General features: G+C 35.8%; 3 protein-coding genes and 1 pseudogene across 3 annotated transcripts; 3 read left to right on the top strand and 1 right to left on the bottom strand.

Moving 5' to 3' along the window:
• Positions 1-3,807: 3,807 nt before the first annotated feature.
• LOC114312601 (peroxidase 5) lies at positions 3,808-5,283 on the top strand. The gene is made up of 2 exons (XM_028258844.2): positions 3,808-4,142; positions 4,330-5,283. Exons 1-2 carry the CDS (start codon positions 3,900-3,902, stop codon positions 4,762-4,764), a joined length of 678 nt encoding a protein of 225 aa, XP_028114645.2. The 5' UTR covers positions 3,808-3,899; the 3' UTR covers positions 4,765-5,283.
• On the top strand, positions 4,774-5,106 carry LOC145803850 (peroxidase 2 pseudogene; annotated as a pseudogene).
• Positions 5,284-11,969: 6,686 nt separating the features above from the next.
• Positions 11,970-12,536, bottom strand: LOC145803849 (uncharacterized). Its single transcript, XM_082897222.1, has 2 exons — positions 12,409-12,536; positions 11,970-12,354 (listed from the first exon to the last, which is right to left on the bottom strand). The coding sequence occupies exons 1-2, from the start codon at positions 12,534-12,536 to the stop codon at positions 11,970-11,972; spliced, it is 513 nt and encodes a 170-aa protein (XP_082753348.1).
• A 10,512-nt stretch (positions 12,537-23,048) lies between these two features.
• On the top strand, positions 23,049-23,831 carry LOC114286796 (uncharacterized). The gene has a single exon (XM_028230005.2). The coding sequence runs from the start codon at positions 23,049-23,051 to the stop codon at positions 23,829-23,831; it is 783 nt and encodes a 260-aa protein (XP_028085806.2).
• The last annotated feature ends 509 nt before the right edge of the window (positions 23,832-24,340 follow it).

Genomic DNA, 24,340 nt, shown 5'->3' with positions numbered 1-24,340 from the left:
ATATGTTATGTGATGTGTAGGGTCAAGCTCCAGGGCAAATCCACAAGCCGATCACTGTGAGTAGTATCTTAACAAAGATATCTGAAATGTGCTAATTGTCTAATTGCTAATCTTCTTATAAGTCTGTTAATCTGAAGTATGGACAAAAGTATGATATGACAAGTTTGAAAGGCTTAAATGCCAGTTTGAAATGAAAGTTTGAAAGGCTTAAATGCCAGTCTGATATGACAAGTTTGAAAGGCTTAAATGCCAGTCTGATATGACAAGTCTGAAAGGCTTAAAAGCCAGTTTGATATGAAAGGCCTATGAGCCAGTTTGACACGAAAGTGTATATGGGCCGAAGGCCGTTTAGTAATAAATGTGGGCCAAAGGCCGTTTGACACGAAGGTGTATATGGGCCGAAGGCCGTTTGGTAATAAATGTGGGCTGAAGGCCGTTTGACACGAAGGTGTATATAGGCTGAAGGCCGTTTGGTAATAAATGTTGGCCGAAGGCTGTTTAACATAAATGTGGACCGAAGTCCGTTTGATATAAATGTGGGCCGAAGGCCGGTTGATAAAATGTGGGCCGAAGGCCGTTTGATATAAATGTGGACCGAAGGCCGATTGACATAAACGATTGGGCCAAAGGCCGATGGACATTAATGAATCAGGCCCGAGGCCATATGATGTGTTTGGAACCTCAGTTACTTAACTTACATATGTCTATGTATGTATGTATTAGTTAAAAATGCAAATTGAGCCCAAGGCGGTTTGATGTATATTGTTCCAATGTATATTCTTTATTTGATATTATTCGCTCACGCTCATTCATGTGTTTGTAGGTGAGCCGAGAGAAGTCCAAACCCAGCCTCAGTGAAATCTGTGTGGAACAACAAAGGTTTTGGAGAGTCAGCCCTTGCGTCTCACGCACGAGACTTGCCTTCGCCTTTATGTCATTTTGTTCTATGTTGTCATGTCGGCGAAGTTTTTGAGTACATCTATACATAGTTTTGTTTGGTTAACTCAATTTTGAATGATCCTGTCTGTACAGAATTTTATGTTGCTATACTTTCTGTTGTGAGTTATCAACATATGTATGTCTGGAATGTTATGATATGCATATAAGCACAGCTCTATGGACAAAGTTTTTAATTTGCTTCCGTTTGGCCCCTTTTACTCTAATGAGTTTTGTCTTATTTGGTTTGAGGTCGTAGGTAATCTCGTGATTACTGGCCGGTTATGGCCTTAATCCATAGGGGCGGGTTCGGGTCATGACATAGTCTATCATATCTTGCTATCTTGCCCTTTTGCTTGGCTGTTGTGGTCCCACATCATGCAATGGTGGGGTGTACAGTGGGTTATACCAAACTCAGTGGAAAGATTGTTGGATTGGTGGTCATTTTGTAAGATGAAAAAGATTGAGAAACAACTATGGATGGTTGTACCTTTGGCTGTCCTTTGGTCCATATGGAAGCATAGAAACGACTGTGTGTTTAATGGGTTGCAGCCAAAGATTGAAGATCTCTATGAGCTGGTCAAAGTAAGAATAGCTGTGTGGATTAAATCGTCCCCAGTCAAACTGGAGTTCTCTGTCAATGATATAGTCCTTAACTTGCAGCAGGTCCAATATTGTATTCGTAATAGGAATTGAGTCTTGACCCTGGAGTGTGTTTCTACTGGAGTGTATATCAGGTTCAATTCCTGCTGGAGTGTGTATCTGAGGTTCAGGTTCAGAGTCTGTCCTGCTGGACTGTGAGGCTCAGTGGTGGACTATTTTGTGGGACTGCTTTGATAGTGCTTTGGTGTAGTGGTGTGCTATATAAGGTTGAAGGCATTTCTTGTGGTGTTTGGTGCAGGAAAGAGGGTGTTTACTAGGATGAGCAGTAAGACTGGTGTACACTAGTGACAGGAAAGAGGGTGTTGAAGGCATTTTCAACTTATTGGTTTGAGCAGCTACTGCTGGTGGAAGTCTACTGTTGGAAGTTCTGCTGGTGCCCCAAAGGAAATTATGGAAGTCTGCTTGTGGCTTTAGTCAGTTTTAAGGTTAAAACTTTATGCTGTTGTGGCTGCTGTCATTTTTGTTCTGCTGTTTTGCCTCAATTTTGCGTAGATGGTGGAGCTATTGGAAATTGGTAGGTATGATGTTGTAGGAAGCTGGTCTGATATGTGAAGATTGTCTTCTAACCTGTCACCAAAGCTGTTACTTTGGCACTAACCTGATTGGTATGTAGCAGTTAGTTGGAGTACATTGATATGGTGGAGAAAATAAAAGGATGGAATGTGCCTTGTTGTTTGGTAAGGCTAGCCAATTAGATGGTATGTGCCTTGTTGCTGCAGAGCTAAGCCACAAATCAATAGTTAAGAGGGGTAGAAACTGAATCTGAATTGGGCTAGATGGTTCTGCATCAGGACCTGTTCTGCTGGATGACCTGTCCTACTATGCCAGGGCTGGATGATTGGGACCTGATCTGATGTCTGTTGCCTGCGGTGCTTTGATGAAATAGTAGCTTTATGATCTGCTCTGTTTTAGCTGTGGAATAATGATCCAGCAGAGGGGTTGTGCGGTTGAATGGTCTTCAAAGGGTTATGATGTGGAAGGGAAGTAATATTCACCATTAGCTGCGGTGGGTCGCCAACCTCTTTACAGAAAAGTTATTTCTGCAGGTGGATGGCTACTGTCTTCTAGTGTTTGAATGGCTTATGGTGGCTGTTGTGGTCTGTCTGAATGGCTGGTGGCTGATGGCTTGCTGATGGTGAAGATGGGCAACTGATAAAAGATGCAATTACTCTGTGGTGAAATATGCTGCTATACAAGGACTGCTGTCTTGATTTATGTTGATCTGCCATCTAGTCTTGTTTTTGTTGGGCTCAGTTGGTGTAATGCTGCATTGGTGGGCTGGGGGAGGGGTGGAAAACAAGTGTTTTTTGCAACTGGTATTTCAAGGAATGATTGATTGCCTTGTTGCTGCATGTCATTCGCCTCATTATGTTGTTTCGCCTCACTGTGTTTCTACTGTTTGGTTTTTGAGTGTCTTTTATTTCAGTTATTTTCATTGTTTTTGCAGTTGGATTCTCTCCAACTTTGATGGTGTGCTAGCAAATGATAGGGCGGGTTTATCGGTGCCAACCTAGTTGGGATTGGTTTGTTTCGTTTTGATGCTCTTTGCACTCATCGCTCTCTTTATTGATGTAATACTCTTTTAGTTCATCAATAAATTTTTCTTTTGCTGATCAAAAAAAAAAAAACTTGCAGAAGCTAAATCCCTGTCTGTGGACGACCGGCCTGCCTCACTATGCTACATATTTAGAAAGTTTCTTCCCTCTCAAAAGAAAAACAATTCTTAGTTTTTTTCATGTGATGTTATATATATATATATATATATATATTTTTCCAAGTCTCAACTACTTAATAAAAATCAGTTAGAATTTTTACTTGTAAATTTTTTTATTAAGTGATTGGTTTAAAATATCGCGTAAATAATGTCATATGATACTCCAAAACTATTTAGTAATTACCCCAAAAGAATGAGTGTTTATATAGAAAGAAATTAATTAATACATAAACAATTCACTAAATGAAGGGTGGTAGAAGTGTTGAAAGACAGACAAACTCAAGAAAACTTCAACACTGCGTTGTGCAATGAAATACAGCTAATACTACACACGTTTTGATTTCTAAAGTAAAACCAACTCCACCCTTCACATTACAACAACATTTAAGAATTATTAAGTGATCAATCAACTTTCTCCTCCGCCTCCACCCACCCATCTATCTATATATATACTTCCTATATCGCCTTCTTTATGCACCTCAACTATTTATCTCCATATCTAGCAATTACTACTAGTAGCTGTCTCCTTCAGCTTTGTACTATATACTTGTCAGCTCTTCTTTGATCGGTCTCTCTCGTTCTAAATATGGATCCAAATTGCTCTAGGTTCCAAGTCCTTGCACTAGTGATCTCTTCCTGTTTGATTTTCTCATTTTCTATCTCTGCTATGGCTTCACCAGTAGTGGTACCACTCAAACTGGGATTCTACCAAACAACTTGTCCATCTGCTGAAGCAATTGTTAGAAAAGCTATGAGCAAAGCCATTTCCAAGAATCCAGGCATTGCTGCAGGCCTCATTAGGATGCATTTCCATGACTGCTTTGTCAGGGTATGCGCCTATCCTATACCCTTTCCTAAATTAATATATATTATTGTAGTTTCATTCTCATAAAATAATTTATTGTTTATCTAAATTATTATATAAAAAACACAACTCAAAAGATAGTTCGAATTGAAAACACCATTACTTTCGCACCCAACGTTAGTTAATGTTACTAAATGTTTTTACTTTTCAGGGTTGTGATGGTTCTGTGCTACTCGATTCAACACCAGGAAAACCAGCTGAGAAAGAACATCCAGCCAATAACCCAAGCTTACGAGGGTTCGAGGTGATTGATGAGGCCAAGGCCCAAATTGAAGCCATATGCCCTAAAACTGTCTCATGCGCGGACATTGTTGCCTTCGCTGCTCGCGACAGTGCCTTCATGGCTGGACGGATAAACTATGCCGTGCCAGCAGGACGTCGTGATGGACGTGTGTCTTTGAGTGATGATATTCCACAAAATCTACCGGCTCCCTTCTTCAACGCCACACAGCTGGAGGATAACTTTGCCAGAAAAGGATTGTCACGTGACGAGATGGTGACACTCTCTGGTGCTCACTCCATTGGTGTCTCTCATTGCTCTTCCTTCTCCACCCGCCTTTACTCCTTCAATGCCACTCACCCATAAGATCCTTCCATGGATCCAAACTACGCAGCATTCTTGAAAACAAAGTGCCCACCAAGCAACGCCGGTGCTGCTGTCAATCCAACAGTGGCTCTTGATGTTGTAACGCCAAATCGTTTAGACAACAAGTACTACACAGTATTGAAGAAGCACTGTGGGGTACTGACTTCAGACCAGACATTACTAAGCAGCCCTTCAATGGCTAAGGCAGTGATGTACAATGCTAAATATGGTTCCAAGTGGGAGGCCAAGTTTGCTTCTGCTATGGTGCGCATGGGCTACATTGATGTCCTCACTGGCAAACATGGTGAGATTAGGAACAATTGCCACATTGTGAATTACTAATTGATTAAGCTCCCAAGTGTTTGAAAATATTGTATTCTTCATTATTTTCAAGTGATAATTCGAGTGTAAATTAATTCCTGTCTAAAAAAAAAGTGTAAACCAATCACTCTCTTGATTGATGTTGATGATGATTTGTTGTATTCTTTCTTATAATAAAGAGACTATGTTTCCTCACAATTAGTATTTAACGACTTTTCAAGCCTTGCAACATTTACAATTATAGTAATTATTACATACCTCCGAAGCACCATGTTTGCATAAAAAAAGAAAAGAAAAAATACGAGCTAAATCTTCCAAGGCCATAGCTCAATCGACATTTACAATTATAGTAATTATTACATACATCTAAGAACCATGTTTGTATAAAAAAACGAAAAAAAATATGAGCTAAATAATCTAAAGGCCGTAGCTCAATCGAAGTTTGAAACCACTCATTAGTCATCTTAACTTCTAAATAATTAGACAATAAAGGGCAAATTATACTCATCCCTTTAAACGTTTAAAGAAAATGTAGCAAACTCTATATTTTTAGCATAATTGTATTGAGTGCCTTTAAATTTTAATTTATATAACACTTTATCTATTTCTTATCAATAATTTATTAATCAAATAGATTAAAAAAAAAAAAAGGTTTTATCATATCTTTTATGTTGAAATATATATATATATATATATTTATTTTTACACCATCAATATTAGTTTTGATTTATTTAATCTTATCGAAAAGAAATTTAGAATAATTATGTCAAAATTATGAAAAAAGAAATTCACCTTTTTTTTATCGGCAAAATAAAACCTTTTTTGATGAACAAATAACTCATTACATCAAGAAAGGAAAAAAAAAATAAGTGCAAAAAGTATCGTACTGAGACATACCACTCCTAACTAGGTTGACACCATTATGCCTGCCCAATTCTTTGCTAGCACACCATCAAAAGTTAGTGAACTACCAACCAAAGTCAAGAAAAAACAACAATTGACATATCAAAACATCACCAAAATAGCACAACAGCATCCTACCAATCGATCATCTGTTTTCAAAACCAAGAAACAAACAACAATTAGCATATCAAAACAACACCAAAAACAACACAACAGCATAACACCAAAAACAACTTCGTAGCAGCAACAACAATCAACAACAGCCCAAGACCAAGCATAGCTGTAATAACCCTCACCACTGGCTACCGATAAACATTGATTACCATTAAACTGAACTGATCATGATTGATAATTGAACTGATTAAAGTACTGAACTGACTGACTGAAAACTGGAACTGAATTGACTGAGTATGTATGTTAATCTGTATTCTATCTGTTTGACTGTTTGACTATCTGTTCATGTTTTAGTGTTTAACCTGCTAATTGAAGGCCTTATCGGCAGCCGAATCCGAAATTGATTAGTGTGCCTTGATCAATAGAATTAATGTGAATTTATAGTATATTTATCTGAAATTTGATTTAGTATGATTAAATTAGATTAAATATTGATGGATTGCAAGTGTTGGACTTAATTACCATTAGACCACTTAGTGGCCACTACTTCACACATGTTGAGCCTTGTATACACTTAAATCAAAACATTTCACCAGCTCTTGCATTGCTTAGCCGACCAAGAGAGACCAAGAGAGAAGAGAGGGAGAGAGTGAGAGAAATTGGATTCCATCTTGAGTTTTGCTTGCTAATTAAAGTGTAGATTGCTAAATTGAGCTCCTAGTCTTCTAATTCAAGACCTAAGGCAGAGTAATTACCCTCTTGTTTGTGAATTGAGCTTGTTCTTACATGATTCATGTCAAATTTAGTGGATTGAGTCATGAAATAGCTTTATATGTTGAAATAGAGCATAATTCATGTATGCATGTTAGTATTGTTGGATTTTGAGTTGAGTTCATGGCAAATTGTCACATGCATGTCCATGTTTTGAGTGCAGGCCATGTTTTCATCATGTTTGTGAATCAATTGGCTCATTAGAGCATGTTTTGAAGCTTGAAAGTTATTTAAAGATCATGCATGTCATGGTTGAGGATTGTTCTTGAAAAATGGTTTGAAATTGGATTTGAATTAAACACCCTTGGGCTTTGATTTCTCAAAATTGAGCTTTGAACCATGTTATTCTGTGTGTTTACAAATGTTTTCTGGAAATTCAGCCCAAGAGGTCGAGTTTTGAGTTGTTAAAACTTGGTTTGAGCTTGGAGGTGCAATCTGGGTTTTCCAGATTCTGCACTTCCGCTCGAGCGGGGGCTAGTGACGCTCGAGCGGGGAATCCGAGCATCCAGGATCTCTGCACTATTTTACAGTCCGCTCGAGCGGAGGATTGGGCCCTCGAGCGGAGTCTTGTGTCTCAAGCTCGAGCGGGCGTCGAGCGTCCGTCGAGCGTCCGTCGAGCGGAGATTTCACCCATCCAGTACTTTTACAGTACGCTTGAGCGGGATATTTGACGCTCGAGCGTGTACCTTTGTTGCATGACCGCTCGAGCGTGGAAACCTGAGGTCGAGCAGGACTCTGTTTTTCTAAAAAACTCCTGAAACTGTTTTCTGATCACATCTTTGCATCCTCATCTCATCCTAGGCATTCTTAGGCCTAGTTTAAGCATCTTAATGAAGACATAGATGTAGAACACACCGAGGCAAATTAGGGATTAAATTATTATCTTTCCCGACTGTGTAGCTTAGTGTGTGTTCAATCTGTTAACTGTGTAGGGTTGGCGACTGGGGAGACACGCTCTAGCATACTGTAGCCCAAACTCTGTGAGTAACGATTGTGTAAAGATATGTTCACAAATGATTATCTTCTGAACAACTGAACTGTACTGTTTTCTGAACTGATTACTGTTAACTGAATGAATGTATGTCCTATATTCTGAACTGTATTGTGGCATCCTTAGCACCTACTGTTTACTGTTACTGTGACAGAATTCTCTGTCGGTTCCCTTGTTGGAACCACTACTGTTACTGACTGATGGCCATCATTTACTGCTCGGTCTTTTAAGACCTACTGTTTACTGTACTGTTATGCTAATGGATGTACCACATATAACTGTACTGACTGAACGACTGAAATACTGATTTAATGAACTGTTTTCATTACTGTAAGGACATTCATTCTTAACCTCTTTACGTATTATGTTATTCACTGGGCTTTAGCTCACTGCTCATATATATATGTAGGTGTTCAGGCACCAGACCGCGGCTAGGAGCGTCAGGGTTACTCCAGTTTTGTCAAGCCAACTACCATGCCTCACTGCGAGGTTCCAAGCCTATCATGCTAAGGCTTAGGGGTGTTTTAGGACTCTCCCTTCTGCACTGTCTTGCTGTTTTGTTAACCGAATAGATTGTATAGACTGAATGTTTACTGTACCGTTGCATAGGGATTGAGTCCCTATTCTGAATGATTGTATATATATTGTGTATACCTTTTCACTGAATGTAAATATGTTTGGAAAGTCTTTTTGCATGCAGACTGTCACAGCTCCTTGGGCATTGTTTCTTTACTGTTTTGGCTTCCGTCAGACCCTATACTCTGTTTTGCTGTACTACTGTTAAGCAGACCTTCGGTAATCTCGGATTACTAGCCGGTTACGATGCTAAACCCATAGGGCCGGGTTTGGGTCGTGACAATAGCACAGCAACAACAACCACTAGTAGCAACAATAACTAACAACAACTAGGTTCACTACAATCCATCAGCAGCCCCATTACGCCTCACTTGATACATCTCCTGATCTGTTGCAAGTTTGACACAAACTGATTAATTGAATAATCTCTTCCCACCATATTTGACTTCAACCACATAGCCACCCTAACCTTGATAAGATCACATAGCTCTTCACTATTGGGTTGTACCTCATTGAAAATAACATTATTCCTGTGCTTCTAGATAGGCCAAAAGACTGCTACCGGTATTGCTTTCCATATGTAATTCCTATTTTTTAAACTTCCAGCCACTCCACCACTGAAGCATACCTTCCACTGTACCAGGTATGACCTATTGCACTCCCCACCATTTGATTATGCTAGACCGTATTTTCTGCACAAAAGGACAGTGTAACATTAAATGATTTAATGACTCCTCCACTGTTCTACAAAAAGCACAAAATAATCCCACTCTTGTGTTAACAACCCCAATCTTATGTAGAAAATCAATTATCTTTATTCTCTCTTTCCATACCAACCAAGAAAAGAATTGTGTTTTTGGAGTTGCTGCATTGTTCTAGATTAAACCAAATAAACTTTTTCTAGATCCATTATTCAGCTCACACCAGTTGAACGCTGACTTTACATTGAAACAACTAGAACTATTACTGTCACGACCCGAACCCGCCCCCGTGGGTTAAGGACGTAACCGGCCAGTAATCATGAGATTACCTACGGCCTCAAACTGTCGGGAACGTATTTTAACAGAGTTAATGGGGGCCAAACGGAAGCAAAATTAAAAACTTTGTCCATAGAGCCGTGCTTATATGCACATCAAACAAACCATACTCAGATACGTTAATAACTCACATCAAAAGTACGGTTTCACAAAATTCATTACAGACAGGATCGTCCAAAACGAGTCAACCTATAACAGACTATGTACAGACATGCACTAGGTCCTTGCCAACAAGACAAAACATAGGTACATAGTGAAAGGGCAAGGATGGTCTCATGCGCGAGGCACAAGGCTGACTCTCCCAAAACTCCTGTTGTTTCTAGCAGACTTCACTGGGGCTGGGTTTGGACTTCCCTTGGCTCACCTACAAATACATGAATGAGCGTGAGCGATAGCCCAGTGAATAATATCAAATATAACAGTTACATAACAATATGTAGAACAACATGCTCCAAACGGCCTTGGGCCCAATTCATACTTCTGTTTAACAACAAAATATATATATATAACTATACGAAATGCAAGTCAAGTAACTGTAGTTCCAAACATTCTGGCCTTTGGCCCATTCAGATTTCCATTCATGTCAAAACGGCCTTCGGCCCATTCATTCATGTCGAAACGGCCTTCGGCCCATTCATTCTTATCAAAACGGCCTTCGGCCCATTCATTCTTATCAAAACGGCCTTCGGCCCATTCATTCTTATCAAACAGCCTTCGGCCCATTCATTCTTATCAAAACGGCCTTCGGCCCATTCATTCATGTCAAAACGGCCTTTGGCCCATTCCTTCATGTCAAAACGGCCTTTGGCCCATTCATTCATGTCAAAACGGCCTTTGGCCCATTCATTCTTATCAAAACGGCCTTTGGCCCATTCATTCTTATCAAAACGGCCTTCGGCCCACTCTTTCATGTTAAAACGGCCTTTGGCCCACTCATTCATTTATTCTTGTCAGACTTTTGTCCACAATCCCGATTAACAACTCATAATATTTATAGGGGAATAACAATTGGACATTGACAAGTTTTCAAATATTGATATTACTCACAGTGATCGGCTTGTGGATGCGCCCTGGAGCTTGACCCTACACATTTCATGAATACAAAAGGGTCACTAACAGTTCAATCCGTTCTTTAATTCACATATACCTCTTTAGGCTTTGTTCTTATCTCATTAACTCATTTACAATGCTTAACATATGCCTAAGAGTGCTTACAAGTGAAAGGGAACGGAAAACGAATCACAGAATGCATGAACAAAATCCCAGGAAACAGGGTCCCCGCTCGAGCGTAAACTTCTCCGCTCGAGCGGACCCTTAAGGCCTGCAGAAGTACTGGTTGCACGAAAGATGAGCTCGAGCGTGGGATAGAGCGCTCAAGCTGAAGGCCTGTCTACGAAAATCCACGCTCGAGCGTGGAGTGTCCCGCTCGAGCGGACATCCAACTCTGCAAAAATGCTGGGAGCACGATTTTCCCGCTCGAGCGGCCATTACCCCGCTCGAGCGGACCTCAAAAATCTGGGTTTCCCAGATCGTGTTCTTGAGCTCCAAATCGGTTTTCCATCCACATTTCTTGCATGCAATGGTTCAAATTACACATTTACACATGCTAACATGCTACTAATGCAAGATTACAACATTAGGAAAGCTCAATTACATGGATTACATGCATGTCCCAAAATATCTCAAACCCATCATCAACATGCTCAAATTCAAACATTCAAGACTTATACTCCCATGATTTGTACATGCATGTGGGAGATGCTCATCATTCTCAACTTAGATGGTACAAATGGTGATTACAACATGAGCTTTAACCAAAACTCTACATGAATCATGTGTTTCAAGCTTAAACATGCAAATCCAAAGTAATTTCTTACATGCATGAGTTCTAAGACTTCAAACTCAACAAAAATCAACTCATTACATGTTCTTGATCACAAACAACCTTTGAACTTACAAATTACAAGTAAGAGTCCATGAATTCACTTACCTAAGAGCTTCAACACTCAAGCTCTAGCCAAATCTTGAGTTAGATCTTCAAATTCCCAAGTCTTGAGCCCAAATTACACAAATCTCTCCCTTTTTCTCTCCATGGCCGGCCTCTCTCTCACTCTCAATTGTCTAACTCAGATTTTGAGTTTTAAGAGGGCTAAAGGAGAGTGCAATACAAATATACAACAAGCCCCACTAACAAATATTTTAATATAAAATAATGGGGTACTTAATTTATCAATTTAATCAGTTTAAATTGACCAGAATCAAATTCCAATTAAATTTCACCGTAGGCTCTAAAAATTATGCCAACCACAATGGCGTAATCAATTTCGGTTTCCGTGGCCGATAAGGCCCTCAATTAATTTTCCAAAGCAGACTATTCAAACAGATATTCCTACGATGAACAGATAAAATTTCAAACCACATATTTTCACATAGTAGAACACCAAATCATATCAAAATACATAATCACATTATGTTAAGGACCAATTAACATATTACGGAACAGGGGTATTACAATTACCATTCCATCTAATGTTATCTAAGTTTTTCAGGTAAAATGTTGGTCCTGGTCCTAATTCCTCCTTCAAATTTCTTAATTCGTCCTCCTCCCACGCCAATAAAATTTTTCTAAAACTAAAAATCCATTCATCATAATTGCCTTTTCTGTCCACAATTTCTTTTAGTGTTACCATTTTATCAATAGAAACACTAAATAGTCTTGGGTATTTATCCTTCAAATAGAACCTACCCATCCAAGCATCCTCACTGAACTTAATCCTGCTCCCACTCCCAACCCCTATTTCAACATTTTCCATATAAAAATTAAAGAGTGTAGGGTTGGAATGTGCTACTGATAGTATATCAACCCAGATCCTTGAGCTATAACAAGCATCCATATGGAAAGGAAACTATCTCCCATCTTCAGCTCCATACCTTCTACAAATCAGATTCTTCCATAGTGCACCATCTTTAGATCCAAACCTCCACCACCACTTTGCAAGTAGACTATCGTTTACTACTTTAATATCTCTAATACCCAGTCCTCCATGATTTTTACTCATTGTGGTCTCCTTCCACTTCACTAAGTGTAAGTCAGATCCTCTCCATAGGAATGCTGATTGTATAACATGCTAAATACTGTAGGGTTTTACATTGATGATCCAATGCTAGGTTATTTTTTGGGGTTGGATTCTCTAAGTTGGTCATCCAACTTTAGAGAGCGTTTGAGTTTGGTGAACTTATTTTGATACCGATCTCGGTGATTCAAACCATTCATATTTTAAACCTCGTTGAGTAGAATATTAATGTAAAAAATTAAGATGATAAAAATCGATACCTATATGTTTGAATTACATTTATTTTTAAAAAATAGACAATAATTATAATTTTAAGAATAGTTATTTATTTTTTTAATATAAATATGATTCAAATATATAGTTAGTGATATCCAATCATCTTAATTTTTTCATGAATATTCTACTATAAAATGAACTATTTGGATTATCAAGTCGGCTAAAAAATGGGCCCATCATGATAGTCTTCTATTTTTTTGTTATTTATTTGTTTTTTATTGCCAGGGTAAATTTCATTATTCATATTGTGATTTATGGTTAAAAGTATACATGTTAACAACTCAAGAAAAAATATTAAAATATTTTTGTATATAAGTAACATCATTTTGCTAATGATAAATATTTTCATAATGTTTTTTGAAAAATCTAGAAATCCCCTAGATGTTGATTTGTGATTATGTATCAATTTTAAGCAAAATATAACAATCCCAATCAAACAATCAAGACAAAGAGACACAACGATTTTACGTGAAAAAAACCACAATTGGACACCTCCAACTGTGATAAAAAAACCACGGGCAACAGCCACAAAACAATCCACTAAGAAGATTTAAAGGAATTACATAGATATACTCTCAATTACCTAGCGAATCCACGCCTAATTGAACCAACCTCTATGTGCCTCTTCCAACCCGTCTTCATCTCGGAATTGTCTTTACGATGAGCCACCCCGGAATCCACCAAAGCTTCAGGCTCGAATTCTTCATAATCCACCAAAGAACAACTCTCTCTTTTGCAGAACAAAACACAACCTTTGATGTACTCTCTTTAAATCATGAGTTGAATACTCAATAAAACATCAAAGAAAAACTCACAAAGTATCCCCAGATATAAACCCTAGAACCCAAAAAGAAGATCTGGAGTAGTAATCCTAAAATCTGACCCAACACGCGAATTTATAGAATCTGTCCTGCGATCTCCGCTCGAGCGCCCAACAGCCCGCTCAAGCGGCTTCAACAAAATATGCATGTGATATAACAGAGGTCCGCTCGGGCGCTAGAGAACCCGCTCGAGTGCGAAATCACACATCTCAGTACTTTTGCAGGCGACGAAAACTGCTGGAACCAGGGATTCTCTACTCAAGCGCGGGTATGTCTGCTCGAGCGGACAGGCAATTTTGAATGCATTTTTGCATTTTGCTTCGGGGGCGCTGCCCCTCGACCCCGTCGTGGCGCTGCCCCGGACCCGCCAAAGGGCGCTGCCCCCTGGACCCTCGTGAGCTGACCGGGCAGCTCGATCCTCGTCATAATCAGCGAAGTGGCAATCTTGAAAGCATTAGCTTCACAAACTTCTCTGAAAGGCACAATTCGGGTTGGATTCGCATCTAAACACTCATAGCTTCATTGAAATAAAAGTGCGAAAAAAAATACAACTGAAAGGAGTTTTGTCAAATGAGGTTGCCAAGAATAAAACCTAACATTTTTTATAGACAAAATTCACTTTAACTCTATATGATAAATTCACTTTCACTTTAGTTTATGATAAATCATAAGATTCGTTTGGGAATAAACTGTTTTAGTAATTTTTTATTTTATATGTAAAATATAAGGTAAAAAAAAATTAGTATGTTTAAGATACTTTTTTTGATAGAACAGATAAACGAAAGTAAATAGTAAATAAACGAAAGTAAATAAATAAACTAAAGTAAATAAACTAAATTAAAATAGATAGAATATTTTAAATAAGAACAGATAAGCAGAAATAAAATAAACTTACAATCGTTTAAATTAACTTACAATCGTTTACTGGAAGTAATCAAAAAATACAGAATTGTTTACTGGAAGTAACTGGAAAATGCAACTTCTACATGCATCCTTAAAAACTGAATTTTAAAACAACAAACTAGATATTTCACAAAAACTGAAAGAAACTGAGAAAGAAAATTTTGAACTCTTTCCAACTCTAAATTGGCCTTGACTGAGGCGCTTCTTTTATAAGAAAAGTGGATAACTGTTAAGCTTGTGCACTGGGAACTGTGAAGCCCGTGACTAGAGCTGTGAGGCTTTTAACTTCAAAAGTTAGAAAATATTGTGAAACTTGTGACTTGAAAAGCCTGAAAATAAGAGGCACATGGGTGCTGAGAGCATCTTTTTGTGACCGAGAACTTTTGTATTTTTTTTTTTTACTTGCGGTGAGGAAACATGACTACACAGTTGACTGATGGGGAATCAATATATATATATATATATATAATCCAATGAATTTTTTAAGCATATGGATCCTGAGCATCTTGAAATTGTGGACCATATGGATCATGACTGGTTGAGGCTTTAGAAGAGGTTGAATCATCCGAGGCCTTATCTTCAATTTGTGACTTTGCTTGGGCCATCAATAATTTAGCCATTTGGATCAATTCATCACTAAAGATTGACTTGGGCTTGGAGGTTTTGGATTTGGAAGGTTCAATGCTAGTTGATGGGCTTCCAAGTCTGACTGTAGTGAGAGGAAGTGGGCTTCCTTGTGTGACTGAAGCATTTGGGTTTTGTTGAGACTTGACCACTACAGGAGTTGGGGCATGAATGTTAACTGGAAATTCTTGCTGGACTTGTTCAATAATACGATGGGCTTTGAATGCATCCCACCATTTAACAAAATATTGATGACTGACTATGTTATTGGATAGGTTGTATTGCCATTTAAAAATCCAAGGGACTTTATATTTGGACATAAAATGCAGTAACCAAGGAAACTGACTTTTACGCTGGCCGAGCTTGTAAATTGAAGAGAAGTAATTGACTAGTTCTATGAACTCAGAATGGATTATTTCTGGGATGACACTATGCTGTGACCACCATCTTAGGAACCAAGAAGGGAATTTTGATTTGAATTTGTGGTCAAATAAGAAAAACCAAGATTGACTATATGACTCATTTTGATGTAGGAGGATTTTGAACCAAGCATCAATGTAATCATAGTAACTATATTGTATATCATGGTTGGAAAGGTCTCGTAGTAGAAAAATGAGACCCCATTCTTCCATGGAAACAATATTATGAATATACAAGGAATGGTAAATGATTTTACTTGTCTAGACTCGATCATAGATAGGTTTAATGACTATTGACTTATGGTGGAAAAGAATATCCTTATAAAAGGTTATTGACTTATCGGGATGGAAAGGAATGAAATACCATCCATTAGGGAAATAGGATTTGACTAATTCAAAAACATTGTGGTTATTTTTGTGGACTGGTTCTTTGTAAAAAAGATTGAATGATTGTTTAAGAACATAATCTGTTCTTAGTGTAGACTTGTTAGGAGGCATTGGCGTAACTGATTGGCAGGCAAAAGGGTCTGAAGCCAGAGCCGAAGTATAACTAGGTTTAGGAATATTACCAAGAATTTGGTATCGGTTGACTAGATCAATTGGAGGTGCAACAATGGGTTGACTAGATGACACAATGGCAAGAGATTTTGTAGTAGGTTTGTGGCTTCATATCTGTAAGAAAAATGGCAGAAGTAGATTAGCATCCATTGAGGACATCTAATCTATCCATATGAAAGTTAACTAGATTAGTGTAATGAGCAATGAAATCACAATAACTTCTAAGCTGATTGAATTGAAAGTAAGGGTCTTGATGAAGGTAAGGGTCATTTTGTAGTGACTTTAAATATGATATTTTAAGCTTATAATAGCGAATAGGTTTGCGGTATCTTGTGACTTGTAATCTGTTTGTAGAACAATAAAGAGTAGGCATGATGCACTATCCTCCCTGTAAAATTCTCAGTTAAGGAAATCAAGGATAGAATTTTGACTAGCAGGAATATATTCAATATCAAAATAAAAAATACTTAAAATGGATTGCAATTGAGCAAAAATATGTTTACTAGCAATATTTTGAATATCTTTTTCCAAAACATATTTAGCACTTTTGCAATCAACACGTAATAGAAATTTTTGATTTAAAATGTCATCTTGAAATTTACCAATACATAAAACGATAGAAAAAATTTCTTTTTTAATAGTACTATAATTTTTTTATGCTTTGTTCTAAACACCAGAATAAAAACGAACAATTTGTTTAGATGACTAGTGAGTGTTTTTCTGAAAGAGAATGCCACCTTAATGAACATCAGAAGTATTAGTCTGAATAATTTTGAATGAATTTTCAGTAAGAATGCCAAGACAAGGCAAGGTCTTGACATATTTTTTGACTTGTTGAACAATAGCAGTGTGAGTAGAAAACCAAGGAAGAGGATTATCTTTTAACCTATCAAAAATGGGTTGACAAGTTTTCCTAAGGTCTTTGTAAAATTCAGCAATGTAATTTAAGGAACCTAAAACCGTTTTAACAAGGTTTTGTCTAAGATTTCATCAGGGAACTTAGAACCAAACTCAATAGATCAGCTGATAGGAAGAATAGTACTTTGGTGGATATTATAACCTAAGAATCTAACTTTAGTTTGGAATAGCTTAATCTTAGGAGCAGAAATGACTAGACCATTATATTTGATAATATGAAGAAAGGAATTAAGATGTTTCCAATGTTCATCGAGTGACTTAGAGAAATGAGGATATCATCTATGTAGACAATAGAAAAATGACTAAAGGGGTTAAAATTTTCATTCATAATGTTTTGAAATTCACTAGGAACATTTTTTAATCTAAAGGGTATTGACATTCCATTCGTAATGGCCAAAAGGTATAGTAAAGATAGTTTTATAGCGATCATCAAGATGAATTTGTATTTGTCAAAATCCACTTTTAAGATCAAATTTACTAAAGATGACAGCTTAACTAAGTCTTTTAATGAGATCTTTTTGTTAGGGATTTGATAGCGTATTCATTCTAAAATTTTGTTTAACGGTTTATAATTAATGACTAATCGTGGAACACTTCATTCAAGTTCAACATTTTTATTAACATAAAAAGCAAGGTAAGACCAAGGCGACTTACTATTACTAATGATGTTATGTTTTAATAATTCATTAATCCCTTTTTTGCACATTTTCACCAATTCATGATTTATTTGAATAGGTCGAGACCTAGTAGGAATTTGTCTTTCATAAAAAATTTTAATATAAAGGAGTGTAACTACATATTTTTTCCTATGCCAAAAAGCACTAGGTAAAGTGGAACAAACAGTATTTTCTAATTGATTTTTAAATTTATCAATTTTGGATATAAGAATTGGATTAGTCAATTGAGTTTCTATTCTTTTATATTTTACTTCTTCTTTGAGAAATTTGAGTTGTTTAGTTAATCGATTAATAGATTGGAATATAGAATATTCTTTTAATTGATTTAATTCTTTGATTTCAAGAGGAGACAATAATTTAAAAGTTGCTGTTTGACCAAATGCTTGTGTGGTTATGCCATGGTTAGTAGTGGTAAATGGATATAGTAAAAAGATAAACGGAGTTCTTAAGATGACTTTGTTGGTCATATTTCTGACTAGAACAAAGGATGTTTTAAAACAAACATTATTTTGACAAATATATACTTTGGGTAATTTATATTTAATATGCATTTGACTTCCATTAGCGGAAATTAATTCTTCACTAGTTTTATGATAATATTTTGTGGGAATTAAACCTTCTTGAATACAATTTAAATCAGCGTCGGTATCAATGAGGTCTATGACTTCTATTTTAAAGTCATTAATAACTAGTTTGACTTTTGAATGTCATTTTTTAATATGAATTCTATTAATAATATTTAAATGATGACTATCATTGTGATTACCACTATTAGATTTAGTTGATCAATTGTCAAAGAGGACATGGCTAGGATTTGGACTAGAACTAGATTCATCAGTGGAAGTATCATTATTATTTTGGAAATCATTAAGATTTTTATTGATTTTTAATATTATAATTTCTTCTTCTAATGATTTGCCTATAGCCTTTAACTCTTGACTGGTTAGTTTAATTTGGTTAATCTCATTTTGTAAATCTTGTAAAGTGGTTTCTTTATATTTATTTTTTTAGAATCTTTCTAAAGTAGTTGTGAGACTAATAATTGGTTTATCTTGATGATATTTTTTTTCTTTATTTATTAGTAAAGATTTTAATTTATTAGTATATTTTCTTTTTAATTCAGGATTTTCTAATTTTCTAATTAATTCTATTAAATAATCTTCTTGTTGTTGTGATTTAGTAAGAACATTAATTTGTTTACAGTAAGTATCATTACATCCTAATTTAATCTCTCCGTCGGTATTCTCACTAAGAGAGTAATAAGTAGAAGTATCACTTAAGGGAGTGGTGTCACTGGATGATGGACTAGAATAAACAGGAGATTTATTTGGGGTATTAGTTATTTTAAATATGTCGAATATTTGACTTTGATGTTCTTCAGTAATTTATAGTTGATTAAGCTTATTCTTAAGTTTTTCTTCAAGTCTACATTTATTAGAATAATGACCATTTTTTCCACAATTGTAACAAGTAACATCTTGGGTAGATTTTGACTTCTTTTTAAAGTGATTAGTTTGTTTGTGATATGTCTTTTTTGGTTTAGCATAATACTTATCAGGTGATTTGGTAGGTGAATATTTCTTCCTATATTTAGTAGAGTATTTGTGTGAAGATCTCTTGTTATTTGTTTGCGTCGTGATAGTGCAACAGAAGGTAGACCGTATTGTTCGCAGAAATTTCCTATTCCATATTTAGCTTTATGTTTATCTTTAGCAGATTTTTGACGAAGTTTCAGATTTATACACATTTTTAATCCTTCTTTTTAAATTGTACTAATGATTCATTATAAGTTAAATTATCATATTCTATAATACCAGTAGGTTGGCTAAGAACATCTCTAATCTTATGGGCAAAAAGACTCGGTAATCCATTGATAAATTTCTCTTCCCAAAATAACTTAATGTAATCCTCTCTAAGCATGACACGAGAGGTAAAGACATCTTTATATCAACGAAAACCACTTAAAGTAGGGCAAGTGAGATTACTAAGTTGATCATAGATGCGAGAATGTATATTAGCAGGTGTTCCAATAAAATGTATGACTATAGTAAATATTAAAGTATTAAAACCATCAGGTTTACTTTATCCTATATCTTCATCAAAGATTGGGAAATCATTTTCATCTAATTGTTGAGCATGTTGAATATTTTTACGTGTATCAGAAGTTAGGTATTTATCCCACTAAGATTTGAGCATACCGGTAAATCCGTAGGTAAGTAGAGAGACTATTTCAGGTTAAGTGTAATCAGGATAATTATTAAGGTATTTATCCACTTTGCTTATAAAAGAAACTCCTCAGTCAAGGCCAATTTAGAGTTGGAAAGAGTTCAAAATTTTCTTTCTCAGTTTCTGTAAATTTTATAGTTTGTTGTTTTAAAATTCAGTTTTTAAAGATGCATGTAGAAGCTGTATTTTCCAGTTAGTTCCAGTAAACAATTTTGTATTTTCCGATTACTTCCAGTAAACGATTGTAAGTTAATTTAAACGATTATAAGTTTATTTTATTTCTGCTTATCTGTTCTTATTTAAAATATTCTATCTATTTTAATTCAGTTTATTTACTTTAGTTTATATATTTGCTTTCGTTTATTTACTATTTACTTTCGTTTATCTGTTCTTATTTTCTTTTTGCTACTTCTGCCTCTTTTTGGTTTGGTAAAAAAAAAAAAATAGAAAAAAAATTAAAATTTTGATTTTTTTTATATAATTTGTTGAATTTTTAAATTTTGCAATGACTTTTTAATTTTTATATTAAAATTCAATTATTTTCTAAAATCAATTCTATCAAATAAAAAATTCTAATAAAAGGGTATTTGTAATTTTTAAACCAGAAGAAATAAATCAAAATTTGAAGTACATTTTTAATTTATCATAATTTTATTTATTATTAGATATTTGAATTATAAATTAAATAATATTATACAAATTAATAAATTTTATAAATATTTTTCATTTATAGATATGACACTTAGGGGTTGTTTGGCATCTATAATAATTAGTACACTTTTTTTTTTTTAATCTTTTTTTGGATCATATCTTTCTATTTTTTTAATACATCTTTTTATAAAAATTCAAAAATTACACTTATTTTGAGCAACCAAACAACCCTTAGAGCATCCACAATATATGTGTTAAAAATGTGTGTTAAAGTGTGTTATATGACAAAAAGTAATAATAGTGGGACCCAAAAATGTGTGTTAAGAGTTTGTTAATTTAGTAAGTGAATGGTGATATAATAGATATGTTAAAGTGTGTGTTAAGGGATATGTTAAACAAAATATATATATATATATATATATAGTTTGCAGTTTGCAGTAGCTGGTGTGGAGACAATCGAATGTCTGGCCAGTCAACCAGTCAGACCCAATTTTATTTTTTATTTTTTTATTATTATTTGAAGGGTCCAGACGTTCAGGGAGACAATCGGCCGGACATCTGGACGAATGACCCACGACACTTCCCTCTTTCTTCTTCGCTGACTAGAACGCTAGTTGTAGTTAACAAACATTTTATCATCGGACACTAACATTGCCCTTAGCAGCACCATTGCAACACCAAACAACACACTTGGCTGGCCAAAACTTTGCATCTGACATTAAATCATCCTTAGTGTGTTCATTGTGATGCTCTTATTATATTATTATTGGAATGACTTTTGTTTCAGTTTTAAAAGTTTCATTATTACATAATACACATCTAGTGGTAGGATGGGTGGAGGCACGATTAGGGATGATCATTTTAATTCAATCGGTGAGATTTGTTTATATTTGTTTGAATGAGACAGATTTTACCTATTCTGACACTTATGTAGGGTGGGACTAGATTATGTTTTGGTCACATGCAACGGGGGTAGGGGTAGGGGCGAGGGCGAGGGCGAGGGCGGGGGCGGGGGTAGGGGTGGGGGCAGGAGCAGGTATCGCTTCTCCCAATTCAAATCTAACTCAATATAATTAATAATATATAAATAATATATATATATATATATAATTAGATATAAGAAAATAATATTAAAATTCTATGATTTTGTTTAAATATAAATAAATAATAATCTTAAAAATCTCATTGTTTATATATGTGAAAATAAAAAAAAAATATTTAGTATTTTAAGAATTTAAATGGCTTTTAAGTTTTTTGACTATTTGAAATATGGTCGGATATTCGCGGGTATCAGGTATCCGTAAGGGTAGGGATATGATTGAAAAATTCCATTTGTAACGGGGGTGGGACGGGGTTAAGAAATGGCAAATCCGCTCCAAATTCACCCTGTAACCATCGCTAAGCATGATACCCCATTTAAAAAAAAAAAAAAATTAATTTATTTTAATTTAATTGAAAAAGATATTAAAAAAAATATACTATTAATGAAATAACATTCACCATTTCAAGTAAATGATTATTTCATAAAAATGCGTATTGAATAACAAATCTTATTTTATTTTTATTTCAATGAATCAAACACAAGGTGTTTTGGAAACACAGTTATAAGCTATTTTTTTTTTACTTTTAACTTATTTTGAGTCACATCATCTCTCACATATATATATATATATATATTTAAAAATTCAAAAAAATTGAAAATTTTAACTTTTAACCATTTTCCTAAAACATCCCAAAATCTCCAGGTATTTCATCATTTAGGCCTCGTTTGTGAACAAACTTTTTTAGTAATTTTTTGAATTTTTAGCTAAAATACGATGTACAAGAACTAGTATGTTTGGAATAAATTTTTAATTTTTTACGAAAAGATGTACAAAAAATAAAAAAAAAAAAGAAAATATTTGATTTTTTTATATAAATTGTTGACTTTTTAATTTTTTTAATAATTTTTTAACTTTTTAACTAAAATCACTACTTATCAAATGAGATCTTACTCTATCTAAAATTCAAATATCATGATTTAAAAATAAGAATTGAATTTTTCCCAAATTTAATTATAAACTTCAAATATCATGATTTAAAAATAAGAATTGAATCTTTACCAAATTTAATTATAAACTTGAGCGACTGAGGAAATAGTGAGACTTACGGCGAGTTGCATTTTAATGATTTAAATTATTTATTATGTAAAACGAATCTTGGCGGCCCCACTTTTTCCCGCGCGCGCTCTCTCTCTCTCTCTCTCACAGTCCAACTAACTCCGTCCGTCGTACTCGTCCATGTTAAAGCGACTGTCACGTTTCTTGTTTGCTCACAAATCCTCATTCTCTCTACAAACGAATTCACGTTCCTCTCTCTCTCTCTCTCTCTCTCTCTCTCTCTCTCTCTAAACCGCCCTGCAAAACAAGAAATCACTGAAATCAAATGGAGGTCACAGTGACGAAATGCGAGGAGCAGGACTGTGACTGTGACCTCCACTACTACTACGATGCCTACACAGTGTTCGTCGGAGAGCATCGCATCCTCACCATCTCCACCGCCAACTACATCACCACCACCAGATGGATCAAGGAAGTCCAGAAGACCTACCGCCACAAGCACGGACCTCTCATTGTCGGCGTCTGCGTCGACCGCCAAAGCCTCAATTTCACAAGCAATGGCCTCGAAGACTCTCCCTACGATCTCCTCCAACTCTGCATTGGCTCTCACTGCCTCATTTACCGCTTCTCCGACCCTTACTGTTACCGTATCCCCAAATCTCTCCAAGAGTTCTTCGATGATCGTCGAGTCATCGCCGTTGGTATGGACATGGTCTCTGTTGCGAAGAAGCTCGAAAGGAACCACGAAATCAAGGTTGCGAATCCGATGGATTTGAATTCTATGGCGGTGAAGGGGCTGAGAAGAGACGATCTGGATCTACTGCACTACGGTCTCAATCGATTGGCCAGGGTCGTGTTAGGGAAGCACGTTTACGTCTTTAGGCCTTGCCGATACAAGGTGGAGTGGTTCCAGAAGTACGACGGGGGCAATTACAACTGGTACAATCCTCACCTTTCTCATGAAAAGGTGAAATTCGCAACGTCCGAGCCCTACCTTTGTTATCTGATCGGATCTAAGCTTCTTGATATGATGAACTGTTCATCTTCGGCTTCTTCTTCATCCTCGAAGAAGAAGACAAAGAAGAAGAACAGCAAGAAGAAGAAATAGCAGATAGACGTACGATCCAAAAATTGAGTGCACATGTGTCTCCTCTTTTAGAATAAATTTTCCAGTAGACTTAGGGTTTACTAAAGCTTGGTGATATGCGTTATATCTTTAGTCAGAGAACTTTCTCTTTTTAGAGTACTCTACTCTCTGTTGAATAATGAAACTTGGGGTTTAAGACGAGTTTTGTGAAGCTTTGATTGAATTTGGATGATAAACTTGTAAGATGATCTTGCTTATTCGTTAGTCATTACATGATCAAATGAAGATTAGTTTTCCTAATTTTGTTTTTAATAGTCTCATAGTAATTGTTCCTCAATGTATAGCTGAATGAGTTGATCAATAAATAATAATATCTCCTGGATATATATGCTTTAATGAAGCCAAGGTGCAGACGTCCCCCAAACGTCTTGGGAGGGTTTCATTTGGGGTCACTACAGCTCAGGACTCTAAAATTGTCACGGTTCTAAATCTGAACCAAATAGTCCAAATCCGGCAAATCGTTTTGAGAA

This window comes from Camellia sinensis, chromosome 12 (genome assembly GCF_055761805.1).
Source record: "Camellia sinensis isolate YWXY chromosome 12, ASM5576180v1, whole genome shotgun sequence".
In the NCBI taxonomy this organism is placed as follows: domain Eukaryota; kingdom Viridiplantae; phylum Streptophyta; class Magnoliopsida; order Ericales; family Theaceae; genus Camellia; species Camellia sinensis.
The sequence above is the reverse complement of the archived record's forward strand: the minus strand, read 5'-3'. Positions and strand labels throughout refer to the sequence as shown.